General features: G+C 46.5%; 1 protein-coding gene across 1 annotated transcript in view; it reads right to left on the bottom strand.

The window, feature by feature from the left end:
• The window catches only part of LOC310770810 (glycogen debranching enzyme-like), a gene marked incomplete at its 3' end in the record, with an annotated part of 125,254 nt that overhangs the window by 5,965 nt on the left and 92,834 nt on the right, over positions 1–26,455 (bottom strand). The window contains exons 25-30 of the mRNA XM_083631854.1: positions 25,943–26,168; positions 24,121–24,232; positions 15,214–15,349; positions 13,616–13,728; positions 12,350–12,561; positions 8,238–8,335 (exon numbers count right to left, since the gene is read on the bottom strand). Coding sequence (XP_083487980.1) covers positions 8,238–8,335; positions 12,350–12,561; positions 13,616–13,728; positions 15,214–15,349; positions 24,121–24,232; positions 25,943–26,168 — 897 coding nt within the window. The remainder of the gene's footprint in view (positions 1–8,237; positions 8,336–12,349; positions 12,562–13,615; positions 13,729–15,213; positions 15,350–24,120; positions 24,233–25,942; positions 26,169–26,455) is intronic.

The raw sequence follows: 26,455 nt of genomic DNA, 5'->3' as shown, positions 1-26,455 counted from the left end.
AAGAAAGAGATAAAATACCGCACCAACGCAGAGCGAGACGACCCAGACAAGGTAGTGGCCATCTTGCTAGAACTATATGATTGTGCGCAGTCGTATGTGACCTTGCAGACATCCTTCTTCTCGAGACAGCAGCAGGAAGGGGAGTCACTGCTGGAGTTCTCTTTATCTCTTATGACCCTCATGGACCGTGTGAAACGGTCGGCACCGGTTGGCTTGCTCAATACAGAGGTCCTCCTTCGCGATCAGTTCGTGGAGCATGTGCTCGATGGGGCCCTGCGCAGGGAGTTAAAGCAGCTCGTCCGCCGTAAGCCCACTGCCACCTTCTTGGAGGTACGAGGAGAGGCAATTAGATGGGAAAGGGAGGGGTTGCCAGGGGGTGTTAGGGAACGTAGCCACTCTCTTCCCTCAGCGTATGGCCTTCAGTATGGGGTGCAAGGTAGCCCCCACCCTTCCGTTCCTGCCCCATCTACTGGGTTGGATTGGAATGAGTTGAAGGAACTTCTGAAACGTCAACAGGAGCAGCTCAATCAGCTCACACAGACGGTGGCTTCTTTTCAGACCTCTTCTTTCCGTCCACGGCCTCCCCCTAGTGGTCCCTTGATTTGTCGAAGGTGTCAACAGCCAGGTCATTATGCACAGCAGTGTGATGGGGAACGCGTTCCCTTTCGTGGCCATGCTGGTGCGGGCTCTGGTCCATCTTCCAATGGAGCTGGGCTTTTCCGTTCTTCCCATCAGACGGGAAACTGAAGCCCACTGAGCTGCAGAGCCAAAGCTCAGGTGGGGTATGTGAAGGCTCATTAAGAGCAGACGTTATAAATAAATTAATGGCACACTGTCCACACATGGATGTTGTGATGGGGGGGGTTATGGTTCCATGTTTATTGGACAGTGGCTCCATGGTTTCTACGGTCCCAGAGAGCTTCTTCCGGAAACACTTCGCGCCATGGGGTCACGAACGCCTGAAGTCATGTAACTGGCTACGACTCCTGGCAGCTAATAACCTTCCCATTCCATACATTGGCTATCTAGAGCTTGATGTGGAACTGTGTGGTAAAATCATTCCTGGTTGTGGGATCTTGGTGGTGCAGGACCCTCCTGGTGCCTCACCCGCTGCCCCGGGAATTCTGGGGAGCAACGTCATCAGGCGATGCTACCGGGAGCTCTTCGAGGTCTATGGCCCCGCCCTTTTCGACTCACCTCTGGTGGCTCAAGCTCCTCGTCCAGTCCTGGAGGCCCTGCAGCACTGCCATCGTGCTGCCGTTGAGCCTCCAAGAGAAATCATGGCGAAAGCCAAAGTTTGTGGTAAACGAGCAGTGCGTGTACCGGGGGGAGTAATGAAATTGGTTGCTGCCACTTGCTCTGAACAGCTTTCCAGTCAGACCGTGCTTTATGAACCCTTGGAGTCTGGCCTGCCAGCCGGGTTACTTGCTTCCCCGTGTCTTGTGCAGGTCACCCGAGGTACAGCCTACATCCCGGTGGTCAATGTGGGGACAACAGAAGTTCGCATTCATCCGCGTACTGGCCTTGGCACCTTAAGTAGTGCGCAGGTTGTCAGTCTACCTGCAGGAGTCACTGAGGTGAAGTCTACCACTGCTACAGTTTCCTCCCAGGCGGCTGCTGATCAAGTGCAGGGTGGAGTAGAGGCAGTCGACCTGTCTGCTTTAGAGGAACAAGACCGAACTGCGGTTTGTGAGCTACTGCAGAAATATCAGACTGTATTCTCCACCCATGATGGTGACTTAGGTTGCACTGACCTCATTGCCCATGACATCCCCCTCCTGGATGACATTCCGGTGCGGCAGCGGTACAGCCGAATTCCCCCATCTGAGTATGAGGAGGTGAAGGCCCACATCGACCAGCTGCTTAGGGCTAATATAATTAGGGACAGTAATAGTCCCTACGCTTCCCCCATTGTATTGGTCCGGAAGAAGGACCGTAGTCTACGCATGTGCGTCGACTACCGCCTGCTTAACAGCAAAACGAGGAAAGATGCATTCCCTCGCTGACAGGTGGCGGGCCCGCATGGACGCCTCCATGTGAGGAAAGCTTTGAGGCTTTAAAAGCCAAGCTGGTTTCAGCCCCGGTGCTGGCCTATGCAGATTTCTCACGCCCGTTCATTTTGGAGATAGATGCGAGCCATAGTGGACTCGGGGCTGTCCTTTCGCAGGAGACCGAGGGTGTCGTCAGGCCAGTAGCATATGCTAGCAGAGGCCTCCGACCTACTGAACGCAACATGGATAATTACAGCTCCATGAAGCTGGAATTTCTTGCGCTCAAGTGGGCAATGGCAGAGAAATTCCGCGATTACTTGTGGGGGCACAAATGTATAGTCTTTACAGACAACAACCCATTGAGCTATCTCACGTCAGCCAAACTCGGGGCGGTAGAACATCGGTGGGCTTCCCAGTTGGCTGTTTTTGACTTTGAGATAAAGTATCGCTCTGGGCGCAGTAATCGGAATGCGGATGCACTCTCCCGGCAATACCTGCCCATGCCTAGCTTGGTCGAACACAGCCTACCTGGTACTCCGGTTCCCATGCTCCTCCAGCAAATCCCTCGCTCTGCTCCAATGGTAGCTGCTACTCAATCTGTCATGTCTGTCTTCCCAGGTCACTTTCCATCTGACCTTCGTTCCTTGCAGGGGAATGATCCCCTTTTGAGGGATCACTTCCTGCCATTCTGGGCTAGGCAGGTTCGGCCTACCCAGGAGGAGAGGCAACAACTTCCCAAATCTGCCTTAGCGCTCTTGAGGCAATGGGACCGCTTGGAAGAAAAAGATGGTATACTCTACCGCCGCACTTTTCGTTCGGATGGGGGAGAAGAGTATCTCCAGCTCGTCTTGCCTAGAATTCTTAGAGAAGAGACACTGACACAGTTGCACCAAGAACATGGACATCAGGGTGTTGAACGCACCACTGAGTTGTTGCGGCAGCGCTGTTATTGGCCAGGAATGTCAGCAGACATAAAGCAGTGGGTCGAAGAGTGTGCACGTTGCCAAGTGGCAAAGGATTCGGGGTTGGTGCCCCATAGTTTCATGGGCCACTTACTGGCATCTCAACCTAACGAGATCGTTGCCATAGACTTCACTTTGTTGGAGCCCTCCCGTAATGGGTTGGAGAACGTCCTGGTAATGACCGATGTGTTCAATAAATATACCGTGGCTGTCCCGACCCGGGATCAGCAGGCTACCACCGTTGCTCAGGCCCTGCTGGTGGAATGGTTCTTTCGGTTTGGCGTGCCAAGCCGCATTCACTCCGACCAAGGCCGGAGCTTTGAGAGTTCTTTGATCCAGCAGCTTTGTCGCTTATATGGAGTAGGGAAGTCTCGGAGCACGCCATATCATCCAATGGGCAATGGACAATGTGAGAGATTTAATAGGACCCTTCACAATCTCCTACGCACATTGCCAGCTTCACGAAAGCGGGATTGGGCCTCCTGCCTTCCGCAGGTGCTATTCTGCTACAACACTACCCCCCATCAAAGCACTGGAGAGTCGCCTTTCTTCCTGATGTTCGGTCGGGAACCTCGCCTCCCTGTGGACTTCCTCCTGGGTCGGGTCCGGGACCCGGTGCCGGGGGAGGTACATGATTGGATGATTGAGCACCAGGCCAGACTTAGGGTGGCTCTCGAGAGTGCACACGAGAGACTGTTGGCAGCTGCGGGGCGACGGAAAGAACGTCATGATCACCGTGTCCGGGCTGCACCTCTGCAATTGGGCCAGTTGGTTTACCTCCGGGACCATAACGTTCGGGGTCGGCACAAGATCCATGACAAATGGAGCTCGGTGGTCTACAAGGTACTGAGAGCCCCCAGGGAAAGCGGAGCAGTGTATACTGTCGCTCCTGTAGCAGAGTTGCACAAAACGCGAAATGTCCACCGAGACATGTTGAAGGCCCTAGTAGGGCCAGAGTCCCTAGTTCATCCTCCTGGCGCGCTATCTCCACCGGCTATGCCTGAGGACTTGTCCGATGAGTCAGAGGACGAAGACCTGTGGCTGCGGGCCTCGGACCCCTCCATACCATCTACCTCGGCCGTACCAGGTTCCTCTTGTCCTGCGGCTGTGACCCCGGTGGAAACCCGGGCAGCTCCAGGTGCCACCCAGGCACGCGCTGCCCCTCCTGCACCAGCTCCCTCCCTTCCCTCAGGTAGTCAAGCTGTCTTGCCAGCATTGCGTAGAACGGCCCGCTCTACTGCCGGCCACCATCTCAATGTTCACCACCTTCCCCAGCCGGCGAGCAGCCGGGGTAATAAGAACTGAACCTGTGTGGCCTGCGTAATGCTTGGTCCCCCTTGGTGTAGAGTGAGTCTTAGCTCTTGGGCGGGCTAGTCCGTCGTTGGGGCAACGACGCAAAAAGGAGGGGGTAGATGTGGCAGGTTGGCTGCCTCTGGGTTCATTCTGCCTGCTGATTGACACCAGCTGGGAGTCCCTAATCAGTGTACAGGTATATCAGCTGTGTGTGCAGCGGCGCGACACACAAACACACTGTCTTGCTGGCGTCGGGCTGTTTGCCATCGGCTGGAGTGCGGGCATCAGCGCACTTGAGAGTCGGGAAAGCGGGGTTGCAAAAGCAAAAGCGGTCTCGACCGTCCTGTCCCCCCCCGTCAGCAGCGGGCCTCAAGCCTGTCTGTTTTGTGGAGGGCAAAACAGCATTGCACAAGTAAAAGCGGTCTCGACCCCCCCCCCCCGTTCAGCAGCGGTCTCTGGTTGAAAGCGGGCTTCAAGCCTATCTGTTGTGTGGAGGGCACACCTGGCTGCCCATCGTTACAGATTGGCTGCGCTGAGGGAGCTTGTGTGGGGCAGCTCACTTTACCGGGCCACGGCTGGCTCCCCTGCTTTCTCCCTCCTTGGCGGCTTTGTGGGAAGCTGCGCTGCAGTCGGACGTCAAGCGGCACGCCCAGCCTCCAGTCCGGGGCGCTGTGCTGCTGCTCTGTTTCCACCACTCTTACACACGAACCCCTTTCCATTAGTTTTAGTTGTTAATTATATTGTCCATTGGTGGTTGTAAATGTCGGCTTAATTATATTTTGTCTCTCCCTCTCTCAGGTGCTTGGGCAGCGTGGCAGACTTTGGTGATGGCACTCTCTTCCTGTTTGGTAAAGCACTGGGTGGTTTGATTTGACTTGTGATTTTGTTGCTTTTGAATATTATTTTTGATCTGTTCCTTTTCTCTCTGTAGTCTGACCATTTACTGTAAGTCCCTCGCCCTGCAGATATTCTCTGAGGCAATGCCGATTGTTAACCACCAATTTGGAACCTGAACACACTGTTTTAGCCTATATTCCATTCACTGTCTGGTTTTAAAAGAAAAACTGTTGTACAAAATAAAAGAACATATATTTTTGGAAGTCCGTCTCCTGTTCAATTGTGATGAACCTGGGTTGACCTTTGCTATCAAGTGTTAAATTAAAAAGTTGTTCTGGTATTTCCTAGGGTGCAATTCCCTAGGTGGCGTAGTCGCACACTATGACCTGGTCACAATCTGTAGAACTAAAGGGGACAGGGATCTCACTTTTCCTGCTTTTTATTTGTCTGATAATGTTTTATCTGTCTGTGTTAAAACTAAATATCTGGGTCATTTTATGACAGACCAAATGTCTGATGATGACGTCATGTACAGACAGCGCCGTATGTTATATGCCCAGGCTAACATGTTGGTTAGGAAATTCCACTTTTGTTCTGAGGAGGTAAAGATAAGTCTCTTTAGGGCCTACTGTACCCCTTTGTACACTGCCCCCCTGTGGGTTAAGTATAAAAAAGCTAGCCTCCACAAACTCCAGCTTGCATACAATGACTGTATGAGGATTTTGCTGAGAAAACCCAGGTGGACTAGTGCAAGTGAACTGTTCTGCCATGCAGGTGTCAGCACTTTTCAGGCACTTTTAACTCATTGAGTGCCATGGACGAACATGTTCGTCATTTCAAATAGTAACGTAGAGTGCCAAGGACGGACATGTTCGTCAATTGCGTTTTTTGACGGTGGGGCGTCGATCAAAGCCTTCTGCCTCTCCTGTACAAATATTATAGCTATTGGAGGTCTATAACCTATTTTACAGAACCCTTAGGTGGCGACAGTGCTCTCCAGGTTAACAGAAAGGCAGAGAAAAACAGAGAATAAGTCGTTGGGGAAACGGAAATCGCATCGCATCCGTATGCATAGATATGCATGAAGCGTTTTAACGTTAGATGTGCCTGCAGCAGGCAGCAGCCAATCTGCTCCCACAATTGAGCTCCTCCATGTCGGCTGCGACAGCCCATTCGCATGATCAGCCGTTATTATTCTCAACTGGAAGCATACAGTAGTAGCCGGTGACAAACACGCGGAAAAAGCTAGATGTCGTGCACCCTTCACAGTGCAGAGCAAACTTAGCAGAGAGCCACCTCCCATACAGGAGGAGTGTGCAGTTGAGGCGGGGCGGGGCGGGGCGGGGGGGGGGGGGGGGGGGGGGCACGCAGAGCAGCACACAACACTGACCCAGACAGACCCAGGCAGCAGGACAGGGTTGGCAAACGCAAGCCAGAATATCCGATGCCCACCAGCAGCAAATCAAGATCAGCAAGAAGCTGCAACCAGCAGCGCACGCAGGGGCCAGCGCTGCTGGTTGCAGCTAAAAATATTATTCTGCCAAACAAAATTCCCTGGCCTTCACTGTTTTATTGAAGGAAATTATTTTTGAGGTGTGACTACATCAGAAAATTAGCTTCAGAGTCAGTGATGTGTTTGAAATGTTTAATTTCACAAAAGGGCCATTATCTCAGCTTCTAGAAAAAAACTGCTCTTTTTTGTTAAATCAAGCTATCTTCTCCGGCTGATAACTAAAGAACGGAAAATGATATCAATAAACCTGTTTTTGCTGATGATAGAAAAGAGTCTCATCGTTCTTTTTGCGTGTTCATTGTTTACATAGTAATATCACACAATATTCTGTGGGCCTCGAGAAATCACTGAAAAAAGCTCTGAAACTCTGGCACTGGGAGCGTCCGTTCTCCAAAAGTGGCTGGCACTCAATGAGTTAAGAACTTTGATGTACAAATTTATTGGGCGTCTAAATGTCTCTCAGAACTCGAATATCATGCTACTAACCAACCCTGGTATTAGTTCTGTCAGATACCAATCACATATGTGGAAGTTTTGGTATAAGTGCCTTTTATAGATATACTGTGTATTTGTGTGTTCTCTGTTGTCTGTTGTTATATCTGGACCCTGTGTCTGCAAATAAAGTTGATGATGATGATGAATACCATAACAAATAATAACAGCATTTTGAGCGATTCTTACTTCATTAATGTGAGGTATTTCCTGTTGAAACAGCATGCAGTGAGGTATTTCCTGTTGAAACAGCATGCCGTGAGGTATTTCCTGTTGAAACAGCATGCAGTGAGGTATTTCCTGTTGAAACAGCATGCCGTGAGGTATTTCCTGTTGAAACAGCATGCAGTGAGGTATTTCCTGTTGAAACATCATGCACTGAGGTACTTCATGTTGAAACAGCATGCAGTGAGGTATTTCCTGTTGAAACAGCATGCAGTGAGGTATTTCCTGTTGAAACAGCATGCTGTGAGGTATTTCCTGTTGAAACAGCATGCTGTGAGGTATTTCCTGTTGAAACAGCATGCAGTAAGGTATCCTGTTTAAACAGTTTTATTGAATGGAAGTTTTTTTTTATCTCCAGGAAAATAGATAGTATACTGCCCTGCAAAGCCAAAAGGGGGCAACTACATTTTTGTCAGAAATGAGTTTTTGTTATTTTTGGAACATTAAATATCTGCTTTATCATGTGGAAAAATATCTTCAGTCAAATTTGTTTTTTAATTTTCATATTTACAGTAACTATATATATATACTGTATATATATATATATATATATATATACTGTATATATATGTATGTATGTATGTATGTATGTATGTATGGTATATACAAAAGAAATATGTAGATAAATAACTACATTAAAAAAACTAATAATTAACACATTTCCAATTTCCCCCGTACAATACATTTGGCTGGACAACAACAAAACTTTAAAGTCATTTTCCTCAGTTCTACACTACAGAGTTACCCCCCTTTTGGCTTTGCAGGGCAGTATATAGAACGATATTTTTTTCATTACAGTGTGACTTGATTATGCAATCACTAGCCTAGCTACAAAATGTGATGTTAGCTGTAGTGTAACATCTGTACATCTGTACTCCACTGTAACAGAACAGTGGTGGTTAGTTAGATCAGCAGGTCACTAACTCAGGGTCCAGGGTCTTCATTCCCAGGGGCCCCAGCAGCTTCTTCTCAGCCACATCCAGCGCCTCCCAGGCTCTCTCTACACTGAACAGCTCAGGAGCCTGCATGACACACAGTCACACACGCACACGCACACGCACACACACACACACACACACACACACACACACACACATTTTAACATGGGGGTCTATAGACGGGTTTCTGTGCAACGTCATCACATAGATGCGTGCGCATCACTGGGGTAGAAAACCGCTCCACACCTTAGACTGTATGCTCTACACACTCGTTTGAGTTGACTGCCGCCTCGCCTGGGAAGCAGACGAGAGCAGCCGAGCGAAGTTCAGGCGAGGCGTCAACAAGTCGAAAACCCCCGCAGCACACTCACTCACTGCTGCTTTTCTTCTTGTACAGTTTTGTTTAACAGCGGTTTGTAAACAAATTAAAACGTGCATTAGCGCCACCCACACTCACTGCTCAAATGACCAAGCCCTTCAGATTACTTGGTTGGGTAACGCTTTAGAATACAGCCCGCAAATAAGCATGTAGTTATAGTATAACTACGGGGTACAAAGAGTGTAGTTATAGTATAACTACGGGGTACAAGGAGTGAATTTAAACTTTAACTAGAGGGTAACAAGATCTGTAGTTATAGTATAACTACGGGGTACAAGGAGTGTAGTTATAGTATAACTACGGGGTACAAGGAGTGAATTTAGACTGTAACTAGAGGGTAACAATATCTGTACTGTATAACTACGGGGTACCACACTGTACTTACAGGGTAACTACGGGGTCGCGGGCTGTATTCTGAAGCAGGGGACCAATTCTGTACTTATAGGCTAATTACGGGGTACCACACTGTACTTACAGGGTAACTACGGGGTCGCGGGCTGTATTCTAAAGCAGGGGACCAATTCTGTACTTATAGGCTAATTACGGGGTACCACACTGTACTTACAGGGTAACTACGGGGTCGCGGGCTGTATTCTAAAGCAGGGGACCAATTCTGTACTTATAGGCTAATTACGGGGTACCAAACTGTACTTATAGTGTAACTACGGGGTACAAGGAGTGAATTTAGACTGTAACTACAGGGGAACAAGATCTGTACCCTACTTATAGTATAACTACGGGGTACCACACTGTATAGTATAACTACGGGGTACCACACTGTATAGTATAACTACGGGGTACAAGGACTGTAGTTATAGTATAACTATGGGGTACAAGGACTGTAGTTATAGTATAACTACGGGGTACAAGGACTGTAGTTATAGTATAACTACGGGGTACAAGGAGTGTAGTTATAGTATAACTACGGGGTACAAGGACTGTAGTTATAGTATAACTATGGGGTACAAGGAGTGTAGTTATAGTATAAATACGGGGTACAAGGACTGTAGTTATAGTATAACTACGGGGTACAAGGACTGTAGTTATAGTATAACTATGGGGTACAAGGACTGTAGTTATAGTATAGCTACGGGGTACAAGGACTGTAGTTATAGTATAATTATGGGGTACAAGGACTGTAGTTATAGTATAACTACGGGGTACAAGGAGTGTAGTTATAGTATAACTACGGGGTTTAAGGAGTGTAGTTATAGTATAACTACGGGGTTTAAGGAGTGTAGTTATAGTATAACTATGGGGTACAAGGAGTGTAGTTATAGTATAACTATGGGCTTTAAGGAGTGTAGTTATAGTATAACTACGGGGTTTAAGGAGTGTAGTTATAGTATAACTACGGGGTTTAAGGAGTGTAGTTATAGTATAACTACGGGGTACAAGGAGTGTAGTTATAGTATAACTACAGGGTTTAAGGAGTGTAGTTATACTGTAACTACACTCCTTAAACCCCATAGTTATACTATAACTACACTCCTTAAACCCCGTAGTTATACTATAACTACACTCCTTAAACCCCATAGTTATACTATAACTACACTCCTTAAACGCCGTAGTTATACTTTACTTTATTTCATTTGGCAGACACCTTTCTCCAAAGCGACGTACATACAGAAAATAACAAGCATAGATCATGTAACATACATAGTGGAAAGCAGAGATAATGAAAAAGATAAATACAATAAAAGAGCCAAAAAACAAACAAACAGGCAGTTGAAGGTCCGTGGGCAGCATGTAAGGGAGATGGAGAGGGAAGGTTAGGGGGAGGTGAAATGGAGAGAAAAGAGATGAGTTTTTAGATTCGGATGTCCTGACCAAGGGGGGGAGCTCGTTCCACCATTTGGGGGCGAGACAGGAAAAGAGGCGAGCTTGAGAGCGGCCCTTGAGCCCGCGAAGCAAGGGGGGGGGGCGAGACGGCTTGCGCTAGTGGAGGGGCGGAGGGAGTGGTGGGAGGGTTGGAACGTGACCAAGGGTTGAAGGTATTGGGGGGCAGTTGAGTGGACAGCTCTGTATGTGAGGACAAGGGTTTTGAATTTGATGCGTGACAGGATGGGGAGCCAGTGGAGGTCATGGAGGAGGGGGGTGACATGGGAGAATTTGGGTTGGTTGAAAACAAGGCGGGCAGCAGAATTCTGGATGAGTTGAAGGGGTTGGATGGCAGAGGAGGGGAGACCGGCTAGAAGAACATTACAGTAGTCAAGATGAGATAAAACCATGGACTGAACTAAAATTTGGGTTGCTTCTGAGGTTAAAAAAGGGCGGATCTTTCTGATGTTAAAGAGGGAGAATCTACAGGAACGTGCCGTTGCTGTAATGTGGGCAGAGAAGGATAGTTGGTTGTCAATGGTGATTCCGAGATTTTTGGCAGATTGGGAGGGGAGGACGGTGGTGTTGTCGATGGATAGGGACAGATCGGATAGGGGGGAGTCGTTGCAGGGGAAGAAGAGAAGTTCGGTTTTGTCGGGGTTGAGTTTGAGATGGTGAGAAGACATCCAGCTGCTAATATCTTTGAGGCAGGCAGAGATACGGGAAGAGATATGAGAGTCCGAGGGGAGGAAGGAGACATAGAGCTGTGTGTCATCTGCATAGGAGTGATAGGAGAACCCGTGAGAGGAAATGACGTGACCCAAAGATCTCATGTAGAGAAGAAAGAGGAAAGGACCTAAGACAGAACCCTGGGGGACACCCGTGGTGAGAGTGCAGGGGTCTGAAAAGAGGACCTGAAAAGAGCGGTTAGATAAGTAAGAGGAGAACCAGGAAAGTGCAGAGCCGGTGATGCCAAGGTCGGATAGGGTGGACAGTAGAATTTGGTGGTTGATTGTATGAAAAGCGGCAGACAGATCAAGAAGAATGAGGACGGAGGAAAGAGATGAAGCTTTGGCAGAGTGAAGGGCGGAGGTGACAGAGAGAAGAGCTGTTTCAGTGGAATGTGCAGGTTTGAAGCCAGATTGAAGGGGGACGGAGAGGTTCTGAAGGGAGAGATAAGAGGATAATTGACCAGATACTGTGCGTTCGAGTGATTTGGAGATGAAGGAGAGGAGGGAGACGGGGCGGTAGTTGTTGATGGCGGAGGGGTCGAGGGACGGTTTCTTGAGGAGTGGTTTGATTATGGCTGTCTTTAGGGCAGAGGGAAAAATACCAGAGGAGAGGGAGGAGTTGATGAGGGAGGTGAGATAGGGAGCAATGTCAGGGGAGATGGACTGAAGGAGGGGTGAGGGGATGGGATCTAGGGGGCAGGAGGTGGCACGATATAACTACACTCCTTAAACCCCGTAGTTATACTATAACTACACTCCTTAAACCCCGTAGTTATACTATAACTACACTCCTTGTTATTTACATAGTGACAGCTTGGAATAGATATAAAATTGAAGTTTCTACACTTCACTGTGGGTTTGTGATGCACCTGTGTTGAACCAATGGGCGATCAGCTCAATGCGTTTCTCGTCATCCTCTGTCCCTGTGATGCGCGTACACCCACTAATTTGTATACTAGAAACCCGTCTATAGGGATTGACTTGCTATTGGAGTCAGCCTCAAGTGGCCATTCGAGGAACTACAGCTGCCAATATCACTTCCGCGGCTTCATCTGTCATGTGATTGGCCCACTGCCAAAGGAGCTACAACCCAGACAGTTGTGGTGCTGATGTCAAGCGTGGTGTATGTATACACGCACACGCACACACACACACACAGCTACCCACCAGCACCATGGCGATAGTGAAGTTAGGCCGGAGCTGGTAGTCACACCAGGGGCTGGAGGCCCCGTAGCTGTCCTTGTAGATGCCTCTCTTGTGGATCAGGTCTGGGTGTTTCTCTTCTGGGTCCACAGGGTCATGGGAAATGTAGAACTTCTTCTCGAAGCTGTCCTGGATCTTTCTGTCCCACTCAGCATACGGCACAGACAGATTCCGGCCTGAGGTCAAACATTTAGGAGCAATTAGAACATCCAAGAAAACAAAGACTGAGCCTAAGACTAAGTCAGCATTGTACGTTTCTGTAATCCGCAGATGCGTAGAATATCACGTTTCTAGATACATGTATATCAACATTTTACAAGCCTGCTATGGAAAGAGTGCAGTGGCCAGTAAGGTTGTTGTGGCCGGGGTGGATGGAGGGCATAAGCACCTTTCATACCGGAGGGTGTGTTCGATCTCCAGTGTTTCCAAAGTCTATATTTCAACGATAAGTCCCATTTAACATTTTAGTTATTTAAGCCTAACCCAAACCATAATCCTAACCTTAACCAAGTTAACATTTTAGTTATTTAAGCCTAACCCAAACCATAATCCTAACCTTAACCAAGTTGTTTTACTTGCCTATACACAACCAAAGTTGTTGTTGTTTTATTTGCGTTTAATGTTGGAAAGGCAGCAGCATTTTCAAATGTATGTTTCATTTCAAATCTATGTTGAGATTGTACATTTGCAGAAATGTAAGATGCCACATTTTAGAAACGTAACATATAAACATACAGTATACAGTACACACATACATATATATATATATATATACACATACGTGTGTGTGTGTGTCTTTGTGTGTGTGTGTGTGTGTGTGTGTGGGTGTGTGTATATATACAGTATACTGTATATATACACACACACACACACGCACACACACACACACACACACACACACACACACACACACACACACACACACACTCACACACACACACACACACACACACACACACACACACACACACACACACAAACACACACACACACACACACACATATATATATATATATATATAGAGAGAGAGAGATAATTATGTGTTATTTTCTTTGCACAAATTGTGAAATTATGCACACAAATTAAAATAAGGGCACTAATTAACCAAAATGAGGGAGTAAGGTCTATCTCGAGCGCCCACAATACCATCTCAATGTGGAAAATGTGCTCCGTGCCTGCCGTAAGACAAATTGCTGCAGTGATCATGTACAGTATGTGAGTGACTGTACCTTCTCTGCGTATGGTGACTGTAGCGTAGGGAAACTGGCCCTTCTTATGGAGGTCCACCAGCCACCGAACAGTAGACTTACACAGGCCCACTATCTCCACTGCAGAGCCATCCCTGGATCACACACAATCACTTTGACATTTCGAACATTGGGGATTTTTGCCAATGAAAGTGTCACAATCATTGTAATCAGATGGTCATTCATCAGAGGTGTGACTAAGTCAAGGCAGTCAAGTCTCAAGTCAAGTCTCGAGTCTAAATGTAGATTACCAAGTCTGAGTGAAGTCCATGTCATTAATGTCTAGTCTCAAGTCAAAGTACCTCAAGTCAAGTCCAGTATAGCAATATGGCTTTAATAGGGTAAAAACTTGGTGGGATCATCAGTTGATATTTATAATCAGTTTTCAACTGAAATCAATTAAATTATACAGTTAGTTCCGGTCGTGCAATTTGATTGGACAAGAGGCATCCCATGCGTGTTGATATTTAATTTCATTTAGACAAACACAAGATATTCTGACAAGACTTTAGAAACCTTTTAAAGTCAAAGGGCCCTATCTTCATACAGGCAATATCCCCTATTATCGCTTGCGCACCTGTTTGCGCGTGCCTCAACGCAGGCAAGATAACAGTCCGCCTTGCGCATTTGTCCGGGTGGTATGCCGAGTTTTGCACCCCCACCCAGCAGCAAAATAAAGCATCCCCACCTACGGGAGCATAATTGTAATGATTTATACAGAAACATAACTGTTTAAAAATGATATAATTGTTTGGGTAGACGTGACCTCCCTGTTTTTAAATTAAAACAGCCCCAAAATCCCGTGAGGATGCCATACTCGCGGGGGAGCATAATTCCTCACAACAACGGGCACAAGCGCAGATTAGAGGCGTGCCAAATCATTTATGCACGGCGCAAACGGGATTTCGGCGGTGTTAACCACCAGAATTATTCACAGGTGTGGCCTGGCAATGCCTGGGTGTTACATCAATCAGATTCCTGTCTCGCAGTCCATGTAATACAATTTGCGTGAGGCATGCTGTACTTCTCCCCATGCGTAATTTGGATAGGTGTAGAACTATTGACTGTATATATTATCCCTATCTCATAACGACACCATCACATCATATAACATCAATTCGGGTTATTTTGTTGACTGGGGTGGGACAATAGAAACGTGTTTGCAGCGGGTAAACGGCGGAGACAAAAGAAAAGATTGGAGGATTTACAGTGGACTCAATTAAAACTCGACTCGTGCTGAGGCTTGTGCCAGATCGGCTGTGATGCCCCCAATTTGCATTGCACAAGGCGTTAAACAAGCGCAAACGCTAAATTATCGCTTTTGGGAAGATAGGGCCCACGGTCTTCTCTTCATGCATCGAATCAGCTCTCAATTAAAACTGTGAGTCTGACTTGAGTCCAAAGTCATGTGATTCGAGTCCCCACCTCTCCTCGTTAGATCTATTTGAATGTAGCTAGTGATCAGATGGGTGTCACAGTTGTCTCCTCATTAGATTTATTTGAATGTAGCTAGTGATCAGATGGGTGTCACAGTTATATGAGCAGATGATGATGGCTGGATGAGGCTGTAGAAGCTGTACCTGGGCGTGACAGGGACTCCCTTGTTGTGAGCCTTTTCACTCTCGCCCATCTTGTCCATCCACGTTCCACAGTTGAAGCGGTTTCCTCCATAGACGAAGCCAGTGTCCTCGTCCACTTTGGCCTCCACATTGAATCCTGGAGAGAAAGAGAGACACTGCTGTCCACAACAGGAGTCGGGTCTTGAATGTGGCTCCGAGTGAATATCATCGCCACGGGCCAATTACTATGGGACAGTTTCACCTATACAACTGCCTCATCTTGCCGCGTTACCAACACGACTTCCTAAAACGCGAAAACGGGAAGCGACGGAGGACAACGACAGGAAGATCGGTAAATACATCTCTACTATCTATTGTAGTGTAACCTCGCGTCACCATGCTCTTCTCGGTCGAGAAAGAGCCTGGCCTCCGTTTACAAGTGCTTTTGTCACCCGGCCTGTTTCCAGCCTAGAGCCCGCCCTAGACAGGAAACAAGCAGCGGAAATAGCTCGTTCACTTGAGAATCAGACACAATGAATAAGAAAATAAAACGGCAAACAACAAAACAAAAGATGTAACCGAACGAAGTTTTTAAAGAAGTTATTGTAGAAACATGGCGGATTCACAATATCACATTATTTTAAGCCAATACAGAAGCTTTACTTTTCAAACAAATGGCCAGTTGATGGAATAGTTATGTCTGTCCGCTGTTATCGATAATGGAGGATCAAGTACAACAGTTGAAATCCAAAGGCATCTCTGCTGCCTGTGCTGGGAAAGACATGGACATTGATCATAAGATTTCACATGGCGAGTACTCCGTTGTCTTTGGCTCTCCAGAAACCTTCCTCGGCAGTGAATACTGGAGAAATGTGCTAACGCTACTATACAACTTGTGTTGTTCTTTTTTATCAGGCTCTAGCTAACGTGTCAAGCTAACGGCAACAAAGACTTTTTTTGCGCACTTATTTTGACATGCACGCAGAGGCAGGGCCACAGGAGCGGAGCTGGCCGTGGTGCTGAAATAGCTGGAGGACGAGCGACCCGGGCACGCGGAGGTTGTCCCGTCGCTGTCCGAGGTGCTGATCTGCCTTCCCGCCTCATGAACGATGGCGGGAGACAGAGCAGCGCCAGAGCCAATAGGAAGGCAAAGACAATAATTCAATAACCCCACTGATTCTGTGATTTTCTGCACCTGGTCAACTGTCTATTTAAACATGTGTCATTTCAGACCCAGTCGCTGATTATTATCTTGTGCTGCTGTGGTCCTGACCTGTTCTGAGATTCTCCTGTGCCTGTTGGATTATTCGACTCCTTGTGACTTTTCCTGTTGGACTATCCTGACCTATTCATTGGACATTCTTCCTGTGTTAGTTTAGTTTATTTGGCTCCGCAGCCCCGTTTAAGTGAGCGTCTGCAGCAATTACTTGCAAACCTTTGTTGTTATTTTACGTTTGGTCAAGTAAAGACATTGAACCTGCTTTTGTCTCCGTGTCTCTGCATTTGGGTCCACACACACGCACAGCCTTACATATTTAGGGTATTGTTTCCTGTTTCCTTGGTTTATTTACGGTATTGTTTCCTGTTTCCTTGGTTTACGCCCCCATGGCAAAAAGCGGTGTAAAGGGTGCCCAGACTAATCGTAGTGAGCCTGCTCCTCTGTGGGGATGTCCATCCGTGCCCTGGTCCTTCCTCTAATACTGGTGGCGATCCAGGACCGGGAGCAGCTGGCTGCGATGGGGGGACCGACGGCACACGTAGTGGGGGCTCATCATTCACGCTCCCCAGTGGGGCCATGCCTAGGAGGTCTAGCAGCTGGAGAGCGTGATCAAGTCCCTGCAGGAATCTTCGACAGCCCATACCTCAATCCGAATGTTGAGGTACAAGGCGGGGCATACGAGCGAGGCGGCAACGATGATGGTCCGTGACCGAGAGCAGCTAACCATGATGGGGGGACCGACAGCCGATCCAGCGGGGGCCCAGCTTTTATGTTCTCTGAGATGCCAACTCTACCAGCGGCCTCGAGTCCACCCAGCATCACCACGGTTGTTGCAACCACGGTCACTATGGACTCTTTTTCCACACTACCAACGGACGATGCACCGAGCGACCATTCGGAGCCAGAGGTGAGACTGAGGTGCATGTTTTCCTCTCGAGGATTACCTGTTTTGCATCTCAACATGAGAAGCCTTCTTCCAAAAATACATGAACTGCATATAATCGCTGCAGAATGTAAACCTGACATTTTCATATTGACAGAATGCTGGCTAGACAGCTCTATAATGGACAATGAAATTGATTGAAATAACTTCTCTGTGATCAGGAAGGATAGAAACCGAAAAGGTGGGGGGGTTAGTGTAAGGCAAGGCTTAGAGTTCAATTTCAGAACTGATATTGAAGTAAAAGAGCTGGAAGCAGTTTGGTTAGACATTTATTTGCCTAAAACCAAGCCAATTTTGATCGGGGGGGTGTATAGGCCACCTGATCAATTAAACTTTTATGATTTATTTGAGGAGCACTATTCCGGGTATATTTCCAACACTGAAACTATAATTATGGGGGACTTGAACACTAACATGAATAACAAGGATACTCCACTGTACAAAGTTTTTGATGATTTCTGTAGAGTAGCAGGGCTCAGTCAACTAGTGAAGGAGCCCACCAGAATCACCAACACTACTGCCACTATTATCGACCTTATCCTGGTGACTAACTGTGAGAATGTCTCTCACAGTGGTGTTGTAAATCACAGCCTGAGTGACCATGACTATATTCACCTCACTAGGAAAACTACAACAACACTACAACAGAGATGAGTTCATTGAGTCTCTAAACAGAAATAAATAATTATCTAGTATTTTGGAATGTCAGGATGTAGACATAGCACTTAACACTTTCACTACAGCATTTCTTGATTCTCTTGATAAAGTGGCTCCAGTTAAATCAGTTCGAATCAAGCAGCGTTCAGAAAACTGGATAAATGATGAAATTCTAAGGACCATAAGGGCAAGAAATTTTTTGAGTTTTGAGATCTATAAAAAAACAAAAGACCTAGCTAGTTTTAATAGTTTTAAAAGCCTAAGAAATGAAGTGAATAGGACTAAGGCAAAAAAAGAGTTTCTCAGCGACAACATCCTTAAGTGTAAAAATGAACCAAAGAAACTCTGGAAATGTCGGAGGTTGGCTACAGCACTAAAAATAAACCCAAATCTAATAACATCAGTCTTAAGATTGAGGGAGCATTAATTTCTAACAAGAAGGAGGTTGCTGATCATTTAAACTTACATTTCTCCACGGTTGCAAAGCATTTGGTGGACAAGCTCCCCCAGCCTACTGGTGCATATGGAGATAAACATCTAAATTGCTTCTATGCTCAGAAGGTAACCATGACTGACCCTTTTAGGCTTTCTAACAGCAATCCTTCATCAACACCAACATCCACAGTGGGTCTCAGTGGGCCTGCGCCGAGAGCAAATAGCTTAGAAGCTGAGATACCACCAGCAGCCGCGATACCACCAGCAGCCACAGTGGGTCTCAGTGGGCCCGCGCCGAGAGCAAATAGCTTAGCAGCTGAGATACCACCACCAGCCGCAATACCACCAGCAGCCACAGTGGGTCTCAGTGGGCCCACGCCGAGAGCAAATAGCTTAGCAGCTGAGATACCACCAGCAGCCGCGATACCACCAGCAGCCACAGTGGGTCTCAGTGGGCCCGCGCACAGAGCTAATAGCTTAGCAGCTGAGATACCACCAGCAGCCGCGATATCACCAGCAGCCACAGTGGGTCTCAGTGGGCCGGCGCCGAGAGCTAATAGCTTAGCAGCAGAGATACCACCAACAGCCGCAGCTACGCTGCTGAACAACATCGCACCAGTAGCAGATAGTTCAAACGCTGACATGCCAACTCCACTCCTCTTGACTCCAACTCCCGGCTCTTTTGCCTTTTCCTTAGTTTCTGAGGCGGCTGTACTTAAATTAACCTTAACCTTAAACTTAATTCATCTTAACCCTTCTAAAGGCACAGGTCCAGATCTCCTTCCAGCCAGGTTCCTTAAAGACGCGGCTGAAACAATTACTCTGTTCATTACACATATAATAAACGTAAGTATCAAAACAGCGACAGTCCCAAATGATTTAAAAAAAAAGCAAGGGTGATTGCAATATTTAAAAAAGGGAGCAAACTTGACCCAAACAATTACAGACCAGTTTCCATTTTAAGTGCACTGTCAAAAGTATTGGAAAGGCTCATTCAAGAACAGATCAGTGAATTTATTTTAAAAAACAACCTTTTATTTTAGTTTCAATCCGGTTTTTAGAAAAGCTGACTCTACGGAAACCTGTCCGATTTGCCCGATTTGTCCGATTTGATTAGGAAAGAAGTAGATAGTGGTAAGTTTTGCGGCCTGGTCATGCTTGATTTACAAAAAGCTTTTGACACGGTGGATCATTGCATATTAATCAAGAAGTTAAGAGCTATGGGTTTAATGATGGATCACTCAAGTGGGTGACCTCATATTTTGAAAATCGTACTCAAATGGTGGATGTAAATGGGACACTGTCTAATGAAGGAGTCATGAGATGGGGGGTGCCTCAAGGAAGCATCCTCGGGCCTTTGTTCTTTTTATTGTTTATTAATGATTTCAATGCTGCTGTCTCCTGTAACCTGTTTCTGTATGCAGACGACTCCGTGTTAATGGCCTCACACAGAGACAAATCTGTGGTGGAGGACACTCTGGGTGCTGAGCTGGAGAGAGCCTGTGAATGGCTCTTGGCTAACAGACTATCCCTCCACACAGGTAAGTCTGAGGCCATCCTGTTTGGCAGCAAAATCAGGCTAGCAAGGTCACCGGGTTTTGCTGTGAAAATAGGAGACTGTACACTCAAGGGCACTGACAACATTAAATATCTTGGATGTATCTTGGATAACTGCTTATCTGGTGAAAAAATGGCATTGACGGCTCTAACAAAAATTCACCAACGAATACAATTCCTAGCTAGAAAAGCGTTTTTCAGATATTACACACTCTTGCTGGGGCACTAGTGCAAAGCCACTTTGACTAATAATAATAATAATAATAATACATTTATTTTATATAGCGCTTTTCAAATACTAAAAGTCGCTTTACAGAATACATGGGTCACACATAAAACATAACAGAGACAGACATAAAACACAAACAACAAAAGGAAAGGGGGGGGGGTTGGCCATAGCAACCAGAGAGCAGCGGCAGCTAAACGCGCCAGCGTTCACTCAACCGGAGCAGGGCCAACCTCTAAACATAAAACATAACAGAGACAGACATAAAAACACAGACAAACAACAAAAGGAAAGGAAGGGAGGGGGGGGGGGGGGTTGGCCTTAGCAACCAGAGAGCAGCGGCAGCTAAACGCGCCAGCGTTCACTCAACCGGAGCAGGGCCAACCTCTGAACATAAAACATAACAGAGACAGACATAAAACATAAAACACAGACAAACAACAAAAAGAAAAGGGGGGGGTGAAGGCTGAGGGATGTGTGGAGGCAGGGGGATGGGGTGGGGGGAGAGGGTACGACTGTGCGTGCATGTCCATGCATGTGGGCCCAAGAGTCATTGGAGTTATAGTTATAGTCATATAGAGTTATATAGAGCAGGGTGGATGAAGTGGGCCTCAGGCTGCAGAGCAGGGTGGATGGAATGGGCCCCAGCCCCAGGCCACAGCTAGCAGAGCAGGATGGTGGAAGCCCCAGGCCACAGCTAGCAGAGCAGGATGGTGGAAGCCCCAGGCCAACAGCTAGCAAAGCTGGATGGTGGGTGGTGAAGGCCCCAGGCCACAGCTAGCAGAGCTGGATGGTGGACGGTGGGTGGTGAAGGCCCCAGGCCACAGCTAGCAGAGTTGGATGGTGGGTGGTGAAGGCCCCAGGCCACAGCTAGCAGAGCTGGATGGTGGACGGTGGGTGGTGAAGGCCCCAGGCCACAGCTAGCAGAGTTGGATGGTGGGTGGTGAAGGCCCCAGGCCACAGCTAGCAGAGCTGGATGGTGGACGGTGGGTGGTGAAGGCCCCAGGCCACAGCTAGCAGAGCAGGATGGTGGAAGCCCCAGGCCACAGCTAGCAGAGCAGGATGGTGTTAGCCCCAGGCCAACAGCTAGCAGAGCTGGATGGTGGAAGCCCCAGGCCAACAGCTAGCAGAGCTGGATGGTGGAAGCCCCAGGCCAACAGCTAGCAAAGCTGGATGGTGGGTGGTGAAGGCCCCAGGCCACAGCTAGCAGAGCTGGATGGTGGACGGTGGGTGGTGAAGGCCCCAGGCCACAGCTAGCAGAGCTGGATGGTGGATGGTGGAGGCCCCAAGCCACAGCTAGCAGAGCTGGATGGTGGATGGTGAAAAGCCCCAGGCCACAGCTAGCAGAGCTGGATGGTGGATGGTGAAAAGCCCCAGGCCACAGCTAGCAGAGCTGGGTGGTGGATGGTAAAAGCCCAGGCCCAGGCTGAAGCTAGCAGATGCAAGTAGCACAAACAATCCTACCACAATTGTCCATAAAAGCAGGTGAATCGGGTGTAGGATCCAGTAAATTATTTGAAATCCAGCCATAGATTCTAAAGTCAGTAAAAGATGCTCACAAAAGAGTGAGATTTCCGATTAAAAACGAGTTATCACTGACAAACACAGAACAGAGACACAGGACAAAAGTCAGTTGCCGCCTTCTTGGATCAAGACCCGGACCCAGCTAGCTGGAGCGACGCCAACTGTATGACTATGACTATGCTGCCACCTCATGGTACACCACCCTAAAGGCTCATTTCCACCACATATAACAGCACAGTACAGCTCTAATCGACCTGGTCTTACTCATCTCTACTTGATATAGACTCTGTTTCCATAGCAAGTTTACTCGCCTCCGCCCACACCTGGTCGTCATAGCGATAGGGCCGCGCTGATACCAGCGGTGGAAATGGGCCAATGTTTGAAGGGCTGCAGGCTGCAGACAGCCCAAAATAAATTAATCAGAGTAATACTGAAAGTAGGTCTCTGATGGTTATCGGTTGAAAAGCGCACTTTATATATCAAAATGCTGCTCACTTTTAAAATCACTTTACATGAGGTCCCGAGGTACTTACTAAACTACTTCTTACTAGTACGAGAAACACATTAGCACGCTACTCGAGGTAGGTCGACAGATTTTATACCCTGTCGCTTTAAAAGTCTGATGGGAAAAAATAGCTTCATGTACAGTGCAGCAGTTCACTGGAACAATCTGCCGAGGGAAATAAAAGCAAGTACTACTGTCACCAGTTTTAAAAGAGCCCTAAAGTACTGGCTCCATAGAAATGCACTTTAAATTACTGGCTCCATGGCAATGCACTTTTTTATTTCATAGCTTTTTTTTTTCTTCTCTTCATAAGTGATACATTGCCCTGCTGCTATTTGCTTCATCTGCTATTTGTTTTATCAGTTTAGTGGTTCCTTTAATGTAACCGCTCTCCATTGTTTCATGTTTTTAATGTGTTTTATGTTTTATTATGCCTCGTCTTTACTATCTGTTTTATGTGAGGACCACAATGGAAATAAGCCTTCGGGCTTTTTTGTGTTTTTATCCTCAGTGATTGATATATTGGCTGTTCTTTTTTTACTATATGTACTGTTGTATTCTTTTTTATCACCAAATAAATTCATTCATTCATTCATTCAACACCCTACAGTCTCCAGCATGAAGTTTGTAGAGTCTTCTGCGATTTGTGTGTTAAATTTCCACTTGCTACTAGCAAAAATCAAATAAAAATGGCACGTTAACTCGGAGTTCCTACTCGCAAACTCCGGTATGATTTCTCTACCCGTAGTTGCTCCCAGCACATCATTTGTCATCATTCCAACATGCCCACCCAGGATTGTATGAATTTAAAACACATTATTTTCTTTTCTTTTCAACAATAGTAAGCTTTCAAACCAATCAGCAAACCAAGACAGGAGTTGATTAAACCCATACAATTAAAAGTTGATGTTATTAGCTGTTAGCTGTCTAATAGCCAAAGCTATTAGCATCCATAGTTTGTGACTTGAAGCCATAATTGAAGCTTGAATGCACGTAGGTCAGAGATGAGGTGTTTGCCACTTGCCACCTCCGGTCATAAATGAACACAGCATTAGACCGTGTCCACCAAAGCGTTCCCCCCCAGCTGAAAACACCAGGCGCTCTTCTGAAAATGCCCAGCTGGGAGCGCTTGAGAACGCTTTGGAGGCACAGCATTTCTTCAGCTTAACAATTGCAAACAATGGGGGGGGGGCATGGTGGTGCAGTGGTAAGTGCTGTCCCCTCACAGTTAGAAGGTCCTGGGTTTGATTCCCACCTGGGATGCTGTGAGCGCTGAAGGAATGCGTGCCCGTCCGCATGTCCTCGAGTGCCCACCGCCCGGGTGGGGTCGTTAAAAGGGCCTTTCTGTGTGGAGTTTGCATGTTCTCCTCGTGCCCCCTGGGGGTTTCCTTCATATAGGAACCCCACACCAAAACATGCAATATCCTGGTTGCTGATGTGGTGCCTCCTCTGGAGGCTTAGGGGCGCCTGTTCAGAGGGAGGGGAACTCGTTGGAATAGCGTGATCCTCCCACGTGCTATGTCCTACCGGTGAAGCTTCCCCTGTCAGGTGAAAAGAAGCGGCTGGCTAACTGCGCATGTCTCGGAGGAAGCATGGAGCCAGTTTCGGCTCTCCCCAGATCGGCAGAGGGTGGAGCAGCAACCAGGATAAATAAATAAAAAAATAGCACTAATGGGGGATAAAAATGGGATAAAAAAAAATCGGGGGGGGGGGGGGAATATATATTAAAAAAAAAAATTAACTATAGAGACCATTTTCCAATGGGATCACACCAGCCGTAAAGCCCATGATCTAAAACGAATGTGGACCAGGGGCATAAATTGTGTGTGTGTGTGCGCGCGTGTGTGTATGTGTGCATGTACCTTCATCAGTCATGTTGCGGTCTATCTGCGGTCCAGCATTCTGCTCTCTGAACTCGATGCCCTGCATGTGGCGCTGGATGGCTTCCTGGAGCACATCGCACAGGGGCTGATCCTGGAGGCAAGCCACACATGAAGAGTTTGAATACTTGTATATGTGTATATTCATTAAAAAAACCACATTATCTCAAGTTCATTATTCAATACTCGTGAAATATATTAAGAATCCGTCTGTAAGAGGCAAATTACACCTGGCAATATCATGGGTTTTCTGTGATCAGATTGCAATCAGATAGTGCTTGACCACTTGAAAGTACAGGTGTAAACGCCCCCAAGACACATTGAGGACGGATTGCGATATGATCGGCCAAACCACCAGCTGACCACCAACCAGGTGGTCAGGGACGCATTGTGACCACATTGAACAATTGAACACAAGTGTAAATCCAATGTGTCCTCTCAATCCACATATAACAGCACTCACCGATGTTTTTCTGCTGCTCTATGCCATGGAACTTGCCTGATGCAATCACAATCGGATCTCAATGTGGATAATGGAGACACATATTAATAGTTACCAGGTGTAAATGAAATCAGATTAATGTGGTCAAGCACTATCCAATTGCAATCTGATCACAGAAAACGCAGTTAGTGCCACACGTAAATGGCCTCCAAGTGTTGGCCAACAAGAACTTAACTTAGCCCCCTTCTTCAAAAAGTACCATGATTCATTTTAGTGTTGTGCTGTAAATTATTTTGTTGGAGGTAATTCCACTTTCTTCAAATTATGGCAGATGTCTCATTTTGCTATGCTCTTATACTACTGAACAAATCCACATTAAGCTTTTTAATCCTTAGCCCTGGATCATATATATACTATATATATTTCATAATGAGTTTATGAGACCTCTACATCAGTGGTTCTCAACTGGTGTAGCCTCAGGACCCACTATTTTCCTTGTCATGAAGTCGCGACCCAAATTTAAGATTTTTTTTTAAAACACTCAAATTTATTGCACAAAAAATAGCGCATTAATTTAATACACAATGCCTTCATGCACTGTTATAAACCTCAAATGAACAAAAAAGTGCAACAGAAGTGCAACTAGGGCTAAAAACCAATTGAAATAAGGCACACTTGAATTACAGGCCTATATGTTTTTAAATTTAAACAAGTCAAACTGGTCATGCTCAGAAAGTCTTATTTGAACTGTATGAAATAAGAAATAAAAGGCAGACTTATCTTGAATTACATGCCTATATGTTTTTAAACAAGTTAATAATAATAATAATAATAATAAAGGTAATAAAGGTAATAATAATAATAATAATAATAATAATAATAATAATAATAATAATAATAATAATAAAACAAGTTAACCTGGTCATGCTAATCCAGTTTCAATAGTCTGAATTTAACTCATATCAAATAAAAAGGAATCACAGGCAGGCTATATGCTTTTTAGTTAAACTGGTCATAACTTTTAATTAAACTGGGGCCATACTAATCCAGTTTCAATCATCTAAATTTAACTAAAATTAAATATGAAATGAAAAGGCAGACTTCTCTTGAATTACAGGCAGAGCATATGCTTCAGCTTGTTAAACAAGTAAAACTGGTCAGGCTAATCCAGTTTCAATAATCTGAATTTAACTCAAATGAAATATAAAAAAATAATAATAATAATAAAATGCCAATGTCCGCGACCCAATCAAAACGGCCCACCTTTGGGTCGCGACCCACCAGTTGAGAAACGCTGCTCTACATCATCAGTGTGATGCAGACACTAACAACCCAACCCCTCTTCTCTATCCCGGGTCCTACCCATGCTCCAGCGGGCTGGGGCTCCGAAACGTTGGTGGGGTACATCCTGGAGACAGGGCATTTGAGGATGTGGGTGCCGTTGGGTACCAGGGTGCAGTAGTCCTGGATGCACTGCAGCCACCACCACACTGCATCGCGGCAGTTGTAGCGGGCACCGCTGCCCTGGCCCAGCAGGTTGGGGATCAGACCGTAGCGCAGCGTGCCCGCAAAAGACAGGATGAGGTTCCTAGGATAAAACATATCATGTTTAGTGGAAAGTACATACATTACATTACGTCATTTGGCAGACGCTTTTATCCAAAGCGACTTACAATAACACATTTTTGTCAGCAATAGAGCAATCAGCTATGGAGCACAGTCTATGACAACTACAAATTCTGAAGGAACAGTGGTACAAGTTTAGTTTAGGTTAGTAGTTTTTTGTTTGTTTTTAGTAACCTTTTTTTTTTTTAACCCTAGAACACTAACGTCGGGTGATTTTCACCCGGACAATTGAATTCACGTGATTTTCAT

Source organism: Poromitra crassiceps, assembly GCF_964638095.1.
Source record: "Poromitra crassiceps genome assembly, chromosome: 2".
Taxonomy (NCBI): Eukaryota; Metazoa; Chordata; class Actinopteri; order Beryciformes; family Melamphaidae; genus Poromitra; species Poromitra crassiceps.
This window is presented reverse-complemented; position numbering and strand designations above follow the sequence as displayed.